Raw genomic sequence first — 16977 nt, forward strand, 5'->3', positions numbered from 1 at the left:
AGGGATAAGCCTCTTAAATTTCTCTAACTAGAAAAATATGTTAAAAAAACAAAAACGATTTTAAATTTTTTTGTAGTTTTTTGCAATTTATGTAATCACTATGCACCTAATGCAGACATATTATTCAAATCTGGGCTATAATGGTTGTATTGATGTATAGCAACTTGAAATGCTCCCAAAAATGGCTCCACAGCATGTAAACATATAAAATAAGCTCTGGTGGACTTGGTTCTATGGTCGGTCTTAAAGGGTTAAGCATGAACTGCATCAGGTCAGCTGTGAGCTGCTTGTCGGTTACATGGTGTTAAGTACAGTGTCATCATTTCCTGTGACTGTTGTTGCTGCAACGATTAAAGTGAGCTTCTCCATCCTAGAAGGGAACCATGCCTTCTTCTGCAACCAGTGCTCAATGGGTTTCCTGACAGAGTCCTCGCTGACGGAGCACATTCAGCAGACACACTGCACCTCCGCAACAGGTGGAGGAAGTGCATCAGGTGGAGCGGTGGCCAAACTCGAGTCTCCCATACTTCAGGCTGGATCTCAGTCCTTCATGGAGGTGAGGAAAAACTGTAAAATCTGTTAAGTGTAACCAGTAAGAAGAAGAAACGCAGCTCGCCCTCCTCGTTAGTTATTCAGTTCCCGTATCGTGTCGTTTGTTAGTCGGACTGAGACTTTTTAACCCACAGTTCACAGTGGAAACACTGAAACATGCTGCTGTTTGACACACTGTTCACACTACAAAGACACTTCGAGTAGCTGTTAGCCAGCGTTCATAACTCATTAACACACTGACGTGATTCTGTCTGTAAGCTCGCAGTGGTTGAAATGACTTTTGTCGGTCGCTGTGTGACGACTCGGCGTATTGCATCATAACCTTTAAAAAAAGTAAAGAGTTATTATCCACGCACAGGTTTACTCCTGCCCTTACTGCACCAACTCTCCTATCTTCGGCTCACTCCTCAAGCTCACCAAGCACATAAAGGAGAACCACAAGAACATCCCGCTGGCCAACAACAAACGGCAAGCCAAAGTCGCAGACCTGAGCCCCGCCTCGTCGGACGTCGAGATCTCCTCCCCGAAACGCCACAGGCTCGGAGGGGACTCCACTCCATCCATGGGGAGCAACGGAGATTATCCCTGCAACCAGTGCGATCTGCGGTTTGCTAGTTTTGAGGGTTTCCAGGCCCACCTCAAGTCGCACCTGGAGATGTTGCTGAGGCGCCAGTCCTGCCCCCAGTGCAACAAGGAGGACTTTGAGTCACAGGAGGCGTTGCTCCAACACCTGACGGTACACTACACCACCACGTCCACCCAGTATGTGTGCGAGAGCTGCGATAAACAGTTCTCGTCGGTGGACGACCTGCAGAAACACCTGCTCGACATGCACACGTTTGTCTTGTACCACTGCACTCTCTGCCAGGAGGTCTTTGACTCCAAGGTGTCTATACAGGTAAACGACACGTGGCTCGTTGTTGAGTGTGACCTTTTGCAGACACGAATCCCGAAAGATGCAAAGTTTATCTGCTCAAGAGTTTGTTTCTCTGGCCTCACATCCAGGTGCATTTGGCAGTGAAGCACAGCAACGAGAAGAAGCTGTTTCGCTGCACAGCTTGTGCCTGGGACTTTAGGAAGGAGACGGATCTTCAGCTGCACGTTAAACATAACCATCTGGGCCAAAGGTCGGGCCTCCCGGGAGGTCTCGGTGCAGGTACTGTCCAGCTGTGCCGCGTTACGTTTAACAAATACACGATTACGATGTGAAAAGAATGTCTGATATTTCCCGTTCCTGTGCCACGGATTCATCTTCACGATAACTTGATCTTTGACTGACAGGACTCAAGCCCCGGAAGTGCATCTTCTGCGGGGAGAGCTTTGGAACAGAAGTGGAGCTCCAGTGTCACATCACCACGCACAGCAAGAAGTTCACGTGCCGCTTCTGCGGCAAAGCTTTCCACGCCATCTCACTGCTGGAGAGACACCTGAGAGAAAAGCACTGCGTCTTCGATGGCAGCAACATCACCGGCAATGGAGGCGGCACCGGGAGCAGCGGGAGCCAGAACGGGACGCCTAACGGTTTGGCGCAGACCTCCAAGCGAGGAGGAGGAGGAAGTGGCAACGGAGGAGCAGGAAGCGTGGAGAGAGCGACGGTTGCAGCTGCCGAGCAAGCCGACTTGCAGAACATGCTGCTGAAGAGCGCAGCGGTGGGAGGAGGGTCGAGCCAGGGGGGAGATGCAGCCAACAGCCACGAGGCGAGCGGAGGAGAGGAGGAGCTGGATAATTCAGAGCCCATGTACGCCTGCGATATCTGCGGCGCTGCCTACACCATGGAGTCCCTGCTGCAGAACCACCGACTGCGTGACCACAACATCCGGCCGGGAGAAGACGACGCCGGTAACGATGCTGTCGTACTCTGTCATCGTCAGGAAGCGAGTCCTCTGTGTTGTTATTGTATTTGTGATTATGCGTCTTAATTTTGTACAACAGGTTCTCGAAAGAAGAAGGCGGACTTCATCAAAGGAAACCACAAGTGCAACGTGTGCTCCCGAACCTTCTTCTCTGAGAACGGGCTTCGTGAGCACGCTCAGACGCACCGCGGCCCCGCCAAACACTACATGTGTCCCATCTGTGGCGAGCGCTTCCCCTCTCTGCTGACCCTCACCGAGCACAAGGTACTTCAGACTTGTGACAAGTACTTTCCACTGAACAGCAGGTGCAGCGGTGCAGACACGTTTCTGCGTGTGCGACGTTTTTGCCGTTTTCTCTTTCTGCGCCTAGATTTGCATCCTGACTCGTCTTTGGCTGCTTTGAATTTAGAGCTCGATACTCCTCAGAGAGGCGGTTTGTTACGCAGCCTTCGTCACTTATCAGTGATGCTGATGTTGAGCTTTTATCAGAATGACTTCTTCGTCTGAGGTGTTTTGATGTGTCACGGTCAGTGTTGGGCAAGTTACTTTGAAAAAGTAATTAATTACAGTTACTAGTTACTTCTTCAAAAAAGGGTTACTTACAGCTACTTCTTTGCAGCTGATATAAGATAAACTGAACACAGCTTCAGTTTTCTTGTTAGTAACGGTAACGGCGTTGTAACGATAGGAATAGTGATTAGTTAGGATACTCGTTACTGAAAAAAGCAACGCCGTGTCTTGTAACTGGTCACGGTCGTGTTAATCGTCTGTGCTCCCTCTCTTCAGGTGACCCACAGTAAAAGCTTGGACACGGGAACCTGTCGAATCTGTAAGATGCCCTTGCAGAGTGAAGAGGAGTTCATAGAGCATTGCCAGATGCACCCCGACCTTCGCAACTCCCTCACCGGCTTCCGCTGCGTCGTCTGCATGCAGACGGTCACCTCCACGCTAGAGCTGAAAATCCACGGCACCTTCCACATGCAGAAGATCTCCTCGGGCGCGGCGCTGGGAGGAGCTGCGGTCGGAGGCGGGAATGGAGGACTAGCTGGAGGAAACGGCTCTGCCTCTTCGTCCCCTAATGGGCAGCTGCAGCAGCACAAGCTGTATAAGTGCGCCTTCTGCCTCAAGGAGTTCAAGAACAAAGGCGAGCTGGTGAAGCTGGATGTCAACGGCCTGCCTTACGGCCTCTGTGCTGGGTGCATGAGCAGGTAGGCAGCAATGCTGTGAACAGGGCTGCAGCATGACTCAGCCCTCTGTGGGAAAGAATAATGACTAAAGTCAAGAATGAATGCCTCTCCTGTTTGGAAGCTTTGCCTGGCACAGGGTAACTCGGCACACGTTTATTGGGTGCATTTCTTATGAAAAGTATATGAATATTTGAAATATCTTTCAAAAACCTGCCCAGTTTATTCAGATTTTCTGCTCCAGCTGTCACAAACTGCACAGATACTTCCTAAAACTACCAAAGTTAGTGAAGAAATCCTTTTTGTTTAGCATCAGTTAGAATCACTGAAATCAGCTAAAACAAATCAAATGCTCAAATCACATCAGGGGCACGAACGGCCAGAGTCCCAGCCAGGGAGGAGCCGTCACGCCCGGGGACGCGCAGGCGGAGAAGGCCGCGGCTGGGCTGAGGTGTCCAGAGTGCGGGGTGAAGTTTGAAAGCCTGGAGGACTTGGAGAACCACGTCCAGACGGATCATCCGGAGATCAGTCCTGAAACCAGCGCAGCAGGAAAGAAGGCCGAGGTTTCACCTGCTCCTAAGGTGAGAAACAGTGAGAGGGCACGTTTCCATAAAAATAACGGTGTCTGCAAAAGAGAAGGAGGCAGCTACGCACAGAAAGGTCAAATGTATAAAAGCTCTTGGTGTGATCCAGCAGAGTGATAGAGGCCAGTGTTTCCATTTCCAAGGTTGCAAACGACGCTCCTGAACTCTGTGTGTGCACGAGGTTGTGTATAAGTCTGCAGCTTCCACACGTACGTGGGTGTGTGTCAGCTGAGCCCACTGGGTCCTGCGGCTGGGGCGTGCTGAGGCATTGTGGGAGCTGTTCGCTCTACTTGATATTGACAGTCAGGCTCCCCGGGACCTGCCGCGTGTCTGTGTGTGACTGAGTGTGTGAGAGTGTGTGTGACTGAGTGTGTGAGAGTGTGTGTGACTGAGTGTGTGAGAGTGTGTGTACTTGCAAGCGAGCACGTGTGTGTTGAGAGACAGTTCCCAGGGACCCTCTGTCTTACCTGCACCTTTGTTTCTGCTTAGTCTAACAGCACAAAGCAGACAAAGTAGGATTTGTGTGTGTGTGTGTGTGTGTGTGTGTGTGTGTGTGTGTGTAGTCATCCTAGCAGGCTGAAGCAGCAGAGACACAGTGGAAGTGGGGCCTTTGTGTATTTTGTATGTGTTTGTGCATGAGTGATCACTCTGTGCTATGAATGGATAAGCAGAGCCTCTGGTTCCTCTCTCTGTAGCTCCTTCTCTCTCTCCTTTGTCCTTTTTTCCTTCTCTTTCATCGCTTCTTCCCTTCATCTCGTTCGCGTTCACACCCTCCTTTTTTCATTTGCTTCTCTCACTTTCGATCCAGCTTTGGTGTTTGTGTAGCTGCATACCTTCTCTTCCTTTCCCAACCCTCCAAAGACTTGGACTTTCAGTGCAAGAATTTGTGAGGTTGAAATGTCTCATATGTGCAGGGATGACTGCAAGTGCGGAAAAGTGCAGTTTTATTTTTAGCCTTTTCCACTTTTCTCTGGTAGCTTTCACTGCACTAATAATTCTTTCATTCCTGTGCAGTCTGTCTGTGTGTGTCTGATGTGCTAACATGTAAGCCTGTTTCTCATTAGCTTTATTGCACTGACCAGTCTCCTGTGTTCCTTCTGTTATAGAAAAAGACCTACCAGTGTATTAAATGCCAAATGACGTTCGAGACAGAAAGAGAGATCCAGATTCACGTTGCCAATCACATGATCGGTGAGTGAGGTGCTTTTCTTTTCCGTGTGCGTGACTTCAGAGTTTGGTGTGAACCCAGCCATTGTGAATGTGTGATGGCACTCTGGAAGCATGAAAGCACAAGCATGCACTCACATGAACACAGAGGTGAGACAGACGGTGAAACAAAGACCTTTTTGTCTGGTGGGCTGTGAGGAGCAGCCACGACTACAGATCAAACGTTGGAGAATCATCGTAATCTTACAGCTGACTCAAACGTAATACGAGTGTCTAAACCTTTATATGATGATGCAGGTCGCAGGTGATGCTTTTAGGTTTGGACAGGATGACACAAACGAACACGCTGCACAGTAAATCCATGTTTGTCTGCACGAGCGCGCTGCTGCAGCGCCGCTGAGTTTTTTCATTTAATTCCATTATCATCACAGGGGAGCAAAGGTCGACGGTGTGTGTGTTTAAGACCTGACTCTTTTGTGAGATTCCCGTTTTCTCCCCTTTCTGCTAATTTGCTGCCTTAGCATCTCTGTCGTCATGGAGATTAACGAGGTGGACCTGTGGGTTGATCTGCAGCCCCTCGCCAGACCTGAGTGTGTGTGTGTGGCGTCTGGAGAAGAGAGGCTCCAAACATCAGCACAGCTGGAATAACTTTTACTTCACTCCCTAGTGTGTGGCCCCGCCCCCACTTGCTATCAAACACCTGCCACAGCTGCAGCGTCCGTGTTTTCTTTCTTTTTTTTGGCCTGTCCCGTTTGGCTCTTTTGCATCAGAATTGTTGTCTAAAGGCAAAGAAAGATGCCCAACGGATTTACTTTACCAAACTGACCATCCCAGCCTTGCCGTAATGGTCCATTTGATTCACCTTTTATTGTTTATTTTATTTTCACTTACTGAATACGGGACAGACTTGACTGGGGGAAAGAAGGGGAGAAAGAAAGAGGGGAAGAGAAACAGCTGAGAAGAGGGACGGGGGAGAAGGGCAAAAGACAAAAACCAACAGAACGGGCAGAAAAAAAAATGCATATATCAATCACCTGGATCACCTGCTGAGAAAGAAAAAAGAAAGCAAGCAGAAGAGAACAAGAGTAATAGAATAAACAACATCACAATGATATATGGGAATATGACAGTAAATACTAAATGTTAAACATTATTGTGCAGCACATAAGATCAACAGCACACAGTGTGCTTTGAGGTAGGAGCCAAAAAGGGTGTAGTTTGTGGGTGTGATCACCCGTGTGTACACCTGTGAGCATGGACGCGCTTGTTTTTAAAGGTTCCTTCATGTAATGATCTGCTAGAGGGTGTGGGGGGGCCACAGCCCCGTCCTCCAGGGCATGAAGCAGGTATGGAGGAAGCGTCCGTGTCTTCTACCTGCCGTCCGTCTTCTTCGCTCTTCACCACATGACCGTTATCCTGGCCCTCCTCCTCCTCCCCCGTGTTCCTCTCTCGTTCCCCCCTCACCTCCTCACCTTTGTCCTTCACCCAGTGCTCGCCACTTTCCTCCGCCTTGATCTTCCACTCAGTCTGACGTCTAACTCGTCGTTCTCTCTGCAGCGTAGGCACGCACACATCCCTGCACAGTGGTGGCAGTTTTGGGTTAATTAACGTGCTAATTGTGTGAAAACCTAGCGCAGATTAATTATGAAATTGAGGCAGATTATTTTTAAGAGCTTGCCCAGTTCCTCTTACATTTCCCGCAGCCCTTTCCTCCCCCACTCTTCAACGAAGATCTTATTTAGTCTGAAAGCGCCGATGAAAAGAAAATGAGCAGATGCTCCGTTTCACGCATCGTCTTCCTCGTCTCCACCGCAGATCGTTTCCTTCTCTCGGTCGCCGCGGCACTAACGAGTTTACAGTAATAAATGAAACGGAGATGAATGCAGGTGGTGAGTGGCCAGAGCTGCTCGGCTGTAACGTGTTGATGTAAAAGGATTGTTCCCCCTGTTAAAGTGTCTACATTTTCCTTCATCACACAGGTTCGTGTCACTTTGTTTCCTGTTGTCCCCGCTCAGTGTGTCACAGGTGGGACGTTTCGAGTTTAAGTTGTGCTGTTTGAATGTTGTGAGTTTATGGCCTGACGCTCTGATTCTGACGGCTACGCTCGTGCACGTGCTCAGCCTGTGGACGTGCACGATTAGGGGGCAGCAGCGACTGACTGTGTCACTTGGTGAGTGTTAGCGCCTGTTCAACGGTCGTATCAGGCGCCCTCGATAATCAGCTCTCACATTCAGGAACTCCGACACTTGTAAGTGCGCTCGCCTCAGATTGTCACGCAGCTCGGCCGCCTCAGTCTGCTGCACGTCTGCGTGTCACAGAAACACAAGTCCAACAATGTAACGTCCGAGTGAAACTGTGATTCAGTGTTTTTACGTTGACAGTTCTGACTGCTTGAAGGGAGGAGGCCAGCTCCTACCGGCTAACTCAGTCCAGTAATGTGATTGTCACATCGCTCCGTGGGTAATACACGGTGCACCCCACGGTCCTGTTAATTACGCTGTCAGGAAGAGAAAGAGACACAGCACACAGGCAGACAGAGGGTCAACGTGGGAAGTCTAGAGAGGAATCCCTGCAGCTCCGAGGAAAATATTTACAAGCAGGAACGCGCCGCTCGTGTTTGGGCCCAAAAACAGCTCAGGTGACATATTTACCCCTCACTTTACTGAAAAACAACACTGGTGCTTAAGGTAGGGCTGCTCAATTAATCGAATTTTAATCTCGATCACGATCTGGGCTTTCAACGATCATTAAAAATGACTGAGCCGATTATTAGCCCCTCCCTCGTACTTTACTCTCGCGCTGCTCCGTGTGGCAAATCGAGCGCACCTCTCTGCGTTTCGAACACGTGTCACAACAATTAAGAGGACCCGAGGGAAGCTCGGAAAGCTGAGCAGAAGTTATTTGGAGAGGAGAGTGACTGCTGTTGGTTGAAAAGAGGGAAAAAACTTCAGTGGTGTGGAAACATTATGGGTTCAGTCAGACGTGGATCAAGTAGACACAGTGTGTAAACTTTGCTACAGTGTAGCTGCACCACAGAGCAACACTGCAAAGCTCACTAAACACAGATGTTTACATTTTTCATTTATTTCTTATACTGCAAACATTTGCACTGTTATCAGTATTTGTCAAAAAATAATATAAAATAGTGCAATCTTTAAAGTCATTATTCAACACATTGTTATTGTTAAATAAATATCATCAAATAATCGAGATGATGACGTCCAGATGAACAGAATCAGTTTATTTTGTTGCTACAAAATCTTTTCTTCATTTCATTAAAAACACTTTTTCACATTAAGACGTTTTTAGACAGATTCAGGAAACATGTCGGTGTTCATCTCGTCGTGCCCATCAGGTCAGACTGGTCAGCGTGCTGCTGTTCAGAGAAAGATTATTGATTATATTAGAACAGATCTATATCGGGTTATGTTCTCTGGTTTTTACAAAGAGCTTTCAAAGACGAGTTTTTTGATGTCGACTCGACGGCGGGTTGTTTCTAAATGACTGGTTTAAAGGCGGGTCTTCATAAAGACATCACCGGATTATTCACGTACATTAGTAATGATGCTAAACCTGAGATCACTGCCACATGCCGGCCTGTCTGCAACACTTAATATTACAGCTCTCAGCCCAAACGTTCAGCTTCACTGTGATGGTGCAGTCACGCCCTGTGTGTGTTCGCGCCAGCCTCGGCTCTTGCACTGCACAACGTTAATTAAAACACCATGTGGTCAGTGCCCTGCTCTGGAGGCAGAGCGGGAGGGAGGAGGAAACAGAGGCGCTCTAGGAGGGAAGGAGAGATCATTCAAGAAGGATGCAGGGGGCTAAAAGAAATGAACAGTTTAATTTCCTTCCATCCTGGTTTTACTGAATCCGTGCGGACTCTTACGAGGTGTCCTCGTGCAGCAGCACGATGGTTTCTGCCGCACGATGATGTTATTATTTACTGATACGACTCATCTGAAAACCAAGAGGAAATTGTGAGCAGATATCTAGTTTACAGCGAGGAAACGTGACAGGGATCGCCCCTGTGGCTGCTCGCATGAGCATTACAGCAACGCTGCATTAACCTGCGAGGCCGGCTGTAAGGCTGGACCAGTGAAAGTGCTTTATGCAGCTACTCAACACAGAATAATAGTGTGGTGGAGTGGAAATGCCCACACTTCACACTGTTTAAAGACACACATGGACACATTCACACACAGCCTCAGTCCATCTCCCACACACTGAGGAGCGATGGAGAGAAAGAAATTGAGCTATCCATTTCTGCCTCTGGTACAAAGCTGCCATTGGAGACTGTTGTGTGTGTGAGACAGCAGCCTAAGGGCCAGGACACTATATACTAAAGAAAGCAAAGAATAATGTGTTTACATCTGGTTTAATAATTAACATTGGACAATCTGTGCGTTTTATATAACCGAGGACAGACGGTTCAATCGTCTTTGAGATGAGAACCGGCACGGCCTCCGTCTCTGTAACGTGCTCCTGCAAGACTACAAACGTCTGCTGTTGCAGGTTTTTCATGCACAGTAAGGGCAGATCCCACCTGTGTGTGTGTGTGTGTGTGTGTGTGATCACAGAGCAGTGTGTGCAGCTTTTCTAGTCTCCAATATTTCTGAGCAGGTGGAGAGGAGGCGAGCACGTAAAAGTATGTTCTTGTGTTTCGGACACGCGAGGAGACGACACGAGGGGGTTAGGACAAGATGACGAAAAACCCAGATAGAGGGAGGCAGAGCTCAGAGTGGTGGAGGAGCTGAAACGGAGGAATAATCTCTGCGCTCGCAGTGAGCTCCGCGCTGACAGGAGGCCTGTTTATTCTGTTCGATGAGCCCGTTCTGCTCCCAGCCACCAAGACCAAGAGCGACATCGGAGCAGCTCCTCTAATGTGTGGCTCACTCGCTTGTCTTCGTCTTTCTGTCGCCTCCTCTGCCTCCTTCTCATTGTGTGTGTGTGTGTGTGTGTGTGTGTGTGTGTGTGTCTCCTTGGACTGCAGCGCAGCGACTTTTGGCAGACTGTATTGTTTTCTGCTGTGCAGCTGCACATCATGAAGAACTTCCCTCCCTGTGTGATAGTGTGAGGTGAAGACAAGAGCCGGTGTGTGTGTGTGTGTGTGTGTGTGTGTGTGTGTGTCTCTGTGTGTGTGTGTGTGGTGTCTGGTGTGTGTTGTGTGTGTGTGTGTGTGTGTGTGTGTGTGTTGTGTCTCTGTGTGTGTGTGTGTGTGTCTGTGTGTTGTGTGTGTGTGTGTGTCTGTGGTGTGTGTGTGTGTGTGTGTGTGTGTGTGTGTGTGTGTGTGTGTGTCTCTGTGTGTGGTGTGTGTGTGTGTGTGTGTGTGTGTGTGTGTGTGTGTGTGTGTGTCTCTGTGTGTGTGTGTGTGTGTGTGTGTGTGTGTGTGTGTGTGTGTGTGTGTGTGTGTGTGTGTGTGTCTCTGTGTGTGTGTGTGTGCAAATCCATTTTGTTTTCACAGAATAAAGGAGCATACACGTGTTGTCCCCGTTTTGTGGTTTAGAGCAGACCGCTCATTTTGAAATGATGTATTATACCTTTAAAAGACCCCTCCCTACACACACGCACGCACGCACGCACGCACGCACGCACGCACGCACGCACACACACACACACACACACACACACACACACACACACACACACACACACACACACGTGTAAATAAGGTCCTTGACAGCGTGTTCTGAGTGTTGCATGCAGCCACTAATGCTTTACTAATCACCTCAGTCTAGATTTCACAGCATGAGGCCTCACTTTCTCAGACACACACACAGACACACACACACAGACAGCGCACACACACACGCAGCATGTTGTCAGCCCTTTCCATTGGTACTAATCAGGGACCAGTCTCCAATTAGCATACTGGTTATAATGCTCACTTTGATGCAGCTAAGTGTCCTTGCTGTCTTCGTCTCAGACCTTTGTCTTCCTCGACTCGCCTGCATCAGTTTGTTCCTGTGCATCTCTGTAGGTCAGCTTTAAGCCTTAGCTACGCTCCCGTGTCATATTTACTGGAGGCGATCAGAGCGTTAAAAGTATCTGACAGATTTCCTCACATCAGTCTGCAGCAGCTGTTCTGAAAGAGTTTCAGTGTCGCTGATGTTTTCTGTGGGACGATGAGGTTCACTCAGTATTTGTTGATGACAGCGAGCTCCTTTACCTTTAACACTGCGTTTGCCTCCTCCCCACACGCTGCACGTTCACAGTACAGATAACTAATTGTGCCCATTCTCTCCTCATCCCCACCTGCCAAACGGATGGCCTGTAGAAGAGCCCGCCTGTCGGCAAGGTTTGTCCCCTTTCTGTCTCCCACTATGAGCAAGGCAGCATTACGCTGTCCCACTGCCTGCCCATCATCATGAACATTTTACTGCTTTTGAACATACAGACTAGTATCAGTATTCATGAGCTTTTTTCTTGTGTTACTGAGTTCAGGGGTAGAACACAGTCACAGTGCATGATGTGGAAAATAAAGGTGCAGCGCAGGAGTCAGTGTGCGTAATAACACAGTGAGGCTGAATCTTTGCATAGTTACCTCACCTCAGATCTTCATTCACCCCAATCCCCACTGCTAGCTGCATGCTTCATTGTCCTCCCTACCTCATACACACCACACGCGCACACAGATGCCTTGGAGGTATCGAGTGGCCACTCACCTGGATCTAAGTGTTCCCTGTGGAGTGCGGTGGCTAATGATGTGTCCTCAGCATGAGCTTTACTTACCTATTTACATCAATGCACCATAATAACTGCAGCTCCCCTTATTTACATCCTTTACATTTCTGATGAACTTTGTAGCTGGTCAGATGCACACGTGGCCATCGCTGCCCCTGCAACAGCATCTTAAAGCTCCCTGAATGAAGCTGGGCACATTTCAGTTAAAGCACCAGCGCGCTCACCTTTTAAATTTGATGGTGACTTTGGGTGAAGACCATAAATAGTTTATGAAGCCCTGTGTGAACCAGGGCATTAAATAATACTGGCTTGCTTTTATTTTCTACCTGGAGGTTGCATTTATTTGGCATTTCAAACCTGCATTCAACCTGTCTGTTAGCCTGCAGTCAAATCTGCGACGCGCTTGACTAGTAATGTCTAAGCAGCCGTCCCACGGGCTGCGGCTGAGCCGATGTGTGTCTGTACAAACATTTCTAAGCCCCCCCCCCCCTTTAACACCAGTGTGCAGACACACACACACCTATCTGTACGTGTGTGTGTGGTGCTGCGCGGGTCTGGTGTGGTTACTTTGTGTCACTGAAGACTTAATGAGGCGAGTAAGAAGCTTTTAGAGTCAATGGAGGTGGATAATGTGGTTGAGGGCTCACTCGTGTGTGTGTGTGTGTGTGTGTGTGTGTGTGTGTGTGTGTGTGTGTGTGTGTGTGAGCGTCTTTGCCACAGGCTAGCAGCGTTGCTGTTCTCTTCTGCCCTGCTGCACCTGCACTAATAAGATGCAGACTGCTCCGGCTGCTGTCGTTGCTGAATAACCAGCATCTGAGCTGAAGAAAGTGCATCGCTGTGTGCTCAGTGAGGAGGCGTCCAAACTCATCTTGGAGTTTCACACATGCTAAATCCTGATTTGGACGTTGTTACTTCTTTTCGCGCCTTGAAGGAAGCGGACGGCCTGTCAGAGGAAAAACGGTCTCGTTGTCTGGCTTGTGATCAGTTGTATCACCAACGACGAGAGTTGGTGCTGTGAAGTAGTAAAAGCTACTTAAACTCCTTCACTCCAGGTGTGTGTGAGCAAACTGCTCACACACACCTGGCCCTCTGCCGTCAGTAGAGCTGCTATAACACCGTTAATACTGCTTTTACTGCTTAAACACAGCTTCTAGTTTACAAACACGTGAGCGTCATGTTGGAATATTTATGTCTAAGTGAATGTAGGACAGGATAAAGCGGCTGTTTCACAGAATTTGACCAAGGAGTTGGTTTATCTCGAGATTACATGAAAGAAATGAAACAGCAAACGCCGAGCAGCATGTCGCTCTTCATCGTGGTGGCATCAACATAGGGACAGATGACAGAAACCCCTCCTCCTGCCTTCAGTTCCTCCTCCATCCATCCTTCCCTACATCCCTTCCTCCCTTCCTCCCTCACCACCTGGAGCCAGTGAGCTGTGACACCAGAGGGAGGAAGGGAGTGATGATGAAGGGACAAGGGAACGAAGAGCGGGAGAGAGCGAGGGGACCGCAGAGGGCTGGATGAAGGAGGATGGGAGGAGAGACGAACCGAGTGTTAGTTTTGACCAAATCAGATTCTTTCATTTGTGGATTTAGTTTATTTAAAATGTACGTTTTTATGTAACAGTCACAACTTCCTGGCCGTAAGCTAACGTGTTGCTAGCGTGCAGTTTTATCTACTCAGTCGCACATTTCCTCTAACTGCTCTGACTCTGTTACAGTGACACGTTTGCTCTTTGTTAGCGCCCATAACCTGCCACTGTCGCTTTTATTGACTGCATGAATACGTCGACAGGATTGTTGGTGTATTTCTGCGTGTGTGTGAGTGTTCTGGAGGCTGGGAGCACAGCCGTCCCCTGGAGAGCTCATTTTGTCGTCTTCTCGCTTGATTTACCTTCTTCTTCTTCTGCTGTTTATTACCAGTCATTACAAGCTGTTTGGAAACCTAATAGGACACACTGACAAATAGTCTGGGAGAGACCCAACCAGGATAGCTATCACAACACAAAATAATGAGTGTGTGTGCTCTGCTCGCGAGGATATGTGTATATGCAGCTTCAGCTTTCTTACCTCACATATAGAAGTTTCCTGCTTTGCATGGGCGACGTCTCTCTCACCGTGTGCTGCATCTGTGGCTGAGCACAGGCTGATGTACAGCATCTCTACCTGCAGCCCCCTTTACATCCCCCCCCCTCTTTTTCCTTCTCAAGCTGTCCAGGTGTGGCTGCACCAGCTGCTAAAGACAACAGGACCATTTTACACACACACACACACACACACACACACACACACACACACACACACACACACACACACACACACACACACACACACACACCGTGCTGGCTAATTGTCACAAGACAAACAAGGCGCTTTGCCTTTATGCGCTTCATAAACAGAGGCCAAGCAACAATTAACTCCCTGCTTAATTCACTAACTATTCTGAATTCATTTTCTCCTGTGACAGGCACATCTGTCACAGCTGGTAGCGACTGAGTGTGCGTTTGCTAGGCCTGTGCAGTAATGCAATAAGGTTTAGCCTTTAAATGGGCTGCACTGAGGAGGCTTTACTACAGCGTGCGGCGTGCAGCACGACGACGCCGTGCTCGGTGTACGACAGAGACGCAGACTGTGTGAACTTCAGTCATGTTTATTGGTGATGTTTCCTTTTCAAGCCCGTCTGGGGGGCTGACCTGTCTGCTGTTTAAAACATGACCTGAGTGAATAAAGATATTCTTGTACAGTTACACTCAGATTGTTGCTGTTTTCAGGACTGATGGGTTTCTGATCCTCAGCCTATTTTGACCCCATCAGCGGCACTTACATGTTTCAGGAATATATTCAGATAAACTGCTTGTGATCCACGCAGAACGGTTGAAAAACAATTTACAGAAACATCTACAGAGCTGTCGAAAGTCCAGTGGTGGATTATCAGATGGATAATATAATCTAGCTCGTTATTTTCCTGTTGTTTTACACATGTAACTTCTCACATTGTCACACTTTGGGGTTGAGAAGGACACACAGATGTTAGCGCCTCCTTTTCTTCTCTAAGAAAAACATTTGTGTTTTTTGTGTTTAGTCCATCTGGGTTTGAAGTGTGGAAATCTAACAAATCGTGTGAGAACTTCTCAGGATGTAAATTTGTACAGACGAATGAGTTTGAGACTAGAGATCATCACTATGTTCTCCTGGGCTGCTCTTGAACCTGATGACGATACCTTGATGGCTGTTCCTCTGCAAACACATCGCAGTCACCCTGTGGTCATGGAGATGATATTTCTACCTGAAACAGTGGAAATAAGGCAACAGTTCGTTGGTTCGTCCCTGAATCTAAAAACAAATCACGTTTCATTTAAATCTATACAGAATAAAAAGTAGCACTGTGCTAAATATAGAACAAAACTGAAAGAAGCATCATGTAATGGCACAAGAAGGAGAGCACAGCAGAGTGTGAGAGCACAAACTGCCACAGTGACAAAAATAGTGGTGATTAAAGATCAATAAAGTGAGATTCGTACTGATGGAACACCGCAGGAGAGGAAACGTGCAGGTGCAGACACAGAAACTGCAGAAGACTTGGAGGCAACGCAGATCAATATGAAATGAAATGTAGAGAAGGTGGAGGCGTGGAAGGGTGGATGACTAAAGCCGGAGACGCGAGCAGAGAGACGGAGAGGATGAGAGCGGTTTCTGGCAGAGTTTGGCTCACACTCGGTCGTCTTGCCGAGCAGCTGGACTTCATTAGTGGCTGGTGTTAATTACTGGGACTGTACACGCATGCACACACACACACACACACACACACACACACACACACACACACACACACACACACACACACACAGCCTGCGATTCAGGGTCACCTTGCTCGCCTTGTTTGAACCAGCAGAGATAGAGGAGGATGGTGCCAGACAGACACACACACACACAGACACACACACACACACACGTGTCAGTCCACTGTGGGAGTTTCGTATGTTATTAATGCAGCTGCATTGTAAGCAGCTGATAGATGTAGTTTTGCTGTAGTTGACTCCGTCTGTGGTTGTACTGCATGCTTCTGTACTGATTGTGGAGAAAAGCACGCGAGTCGAGGTCGATGACACCGGGTATCTTCATGTAGCTGCAAAAACCACTGTTACAAGATTTACGTTTAATTTTTAATACTAATATTTTCCAAATATGTCACAAATGGTTTATTTAAAAACTGAGAATTTAGTCTGCTCATATATTTTACTAAACTTCTAAGTGCATCATGGAGCAGCTGATCTCCTGACAGTGTTACAGGTCAAACAAATGTTTAGTTATCAGCATGGGCGTGCCAAAAACTACAATTCCCTGAACGGCCACTCGGGGTTGGGTCCATGCACTCCTGTGAAGAAGTCCATAGAAGCTAAGATGCTAAGTATCAGTCAGGTGCTTTTAATCAATGCACTTAATTAAGTGACCATCAGTAAATGGGACATTCAAGTATGTGTTAACTCAGGTCCATAGTCCCATCAGCCCGGGGCCAGCCTGCCCAGTGCTCAGAGAAAGTTCACCACAGTGCCGTTATCAAAAGAATGAACACGTGCGGCTTATTTGGAAGCAAAGCCTCTTATCTCTAGAAGAAGATGGCGGCACAGCTCGTGGTTTGCAAAGCTGCATTTGAACAAACCACGAGACCTCTGAGAAAACCGGACACGGCACGTTATACCGACCGTAAAGCGTGCTAGTGTGGTGAACTCTCAGAGTAATCTAGAGTCGAATGTGAGGCCAGCTGAAGCCTGGATGCAACTGCAGGACAGAATATTACAAACATGTGGAGGTGTTGCAGTCAAAGTCTAAACTTTGATCACATTTCCACGCTGTGGTAGGATGTTAAGTTTGCATGAACAAAGAAGAACAGCGACCTCTGTGCAGAGGTTTTAGGCAGGTGCTGTAAAGCAACCAATGCTTTAAGAGATAA

General features: G+C 48.0%; 1 protein-coding gene across 6 annotated transcripts in view; it reads left to right on the plus strand.

Moving 5' to 3' along the window:
- The window catches only part of znf423 (zinc finger protein 423), a 129571-nt gene that overhangs the window by 64305 nt on the left and 48289 nt on the right, over window positions 1-16977 (plus strand). For 3 of the 6 annotated variants that reach the window (XR_003272997.1, XM_026176816.1, XM_026176817.1), the window contains exons 11-18: window positions 375-556; window positions 911-1450; window positions 1558-1708; window positions 1834-2391; window positions 2485-2669; window positions 3192-3613; window positions 3957-4170; window positions 5280-5364. Coding sequence is in view for 3 of the 6 variants with exons in the window: in XM_026176816.1 (XP_026032601.1) it covers window positions 375-556; window positions 911-1450; window positions 1558-1708; window positions 1834-2391; window positions 2485-2669; window positions 3192-3613; window positions 3957-4170; window positions 5280-5364 (2337 nt within the window). In the remaining 3 variants the exon portion in view is untranslated. Of the gene's footprint in view, window positions 1-374; window positions 557-910; window positions 1451-1557; window positions 1709-1833; window positions 2392-2484; window positions 2670-3191; window positions 3614-3956; window positions 4171-5279; window positions 5365-11617; window positions 11639-16977 lie in introns of all 6 variants that reach the window. The other 3 variants (XR_003272996.1, XM_026176815.1, XR_003272998.1) reach the window with 2 other exon arrangements.

The sequence above is a fragment of the Astatotilapia calliptera genome, chromosome 7 (assembly GCF_900246225.1).
Source record: "Astatotilapia calliptera chromosome 7, fAstCal1.2, whole genome shotgun sequence".
In the NCBI taxonomy this organism is placed as follows: domain Eukaryota; kingdom Metazoa; phylum Chordata; class Actinopteri; order Cichliformes; family Cichlidae; genus Astatotilapia; species Astatotilapia calliptera.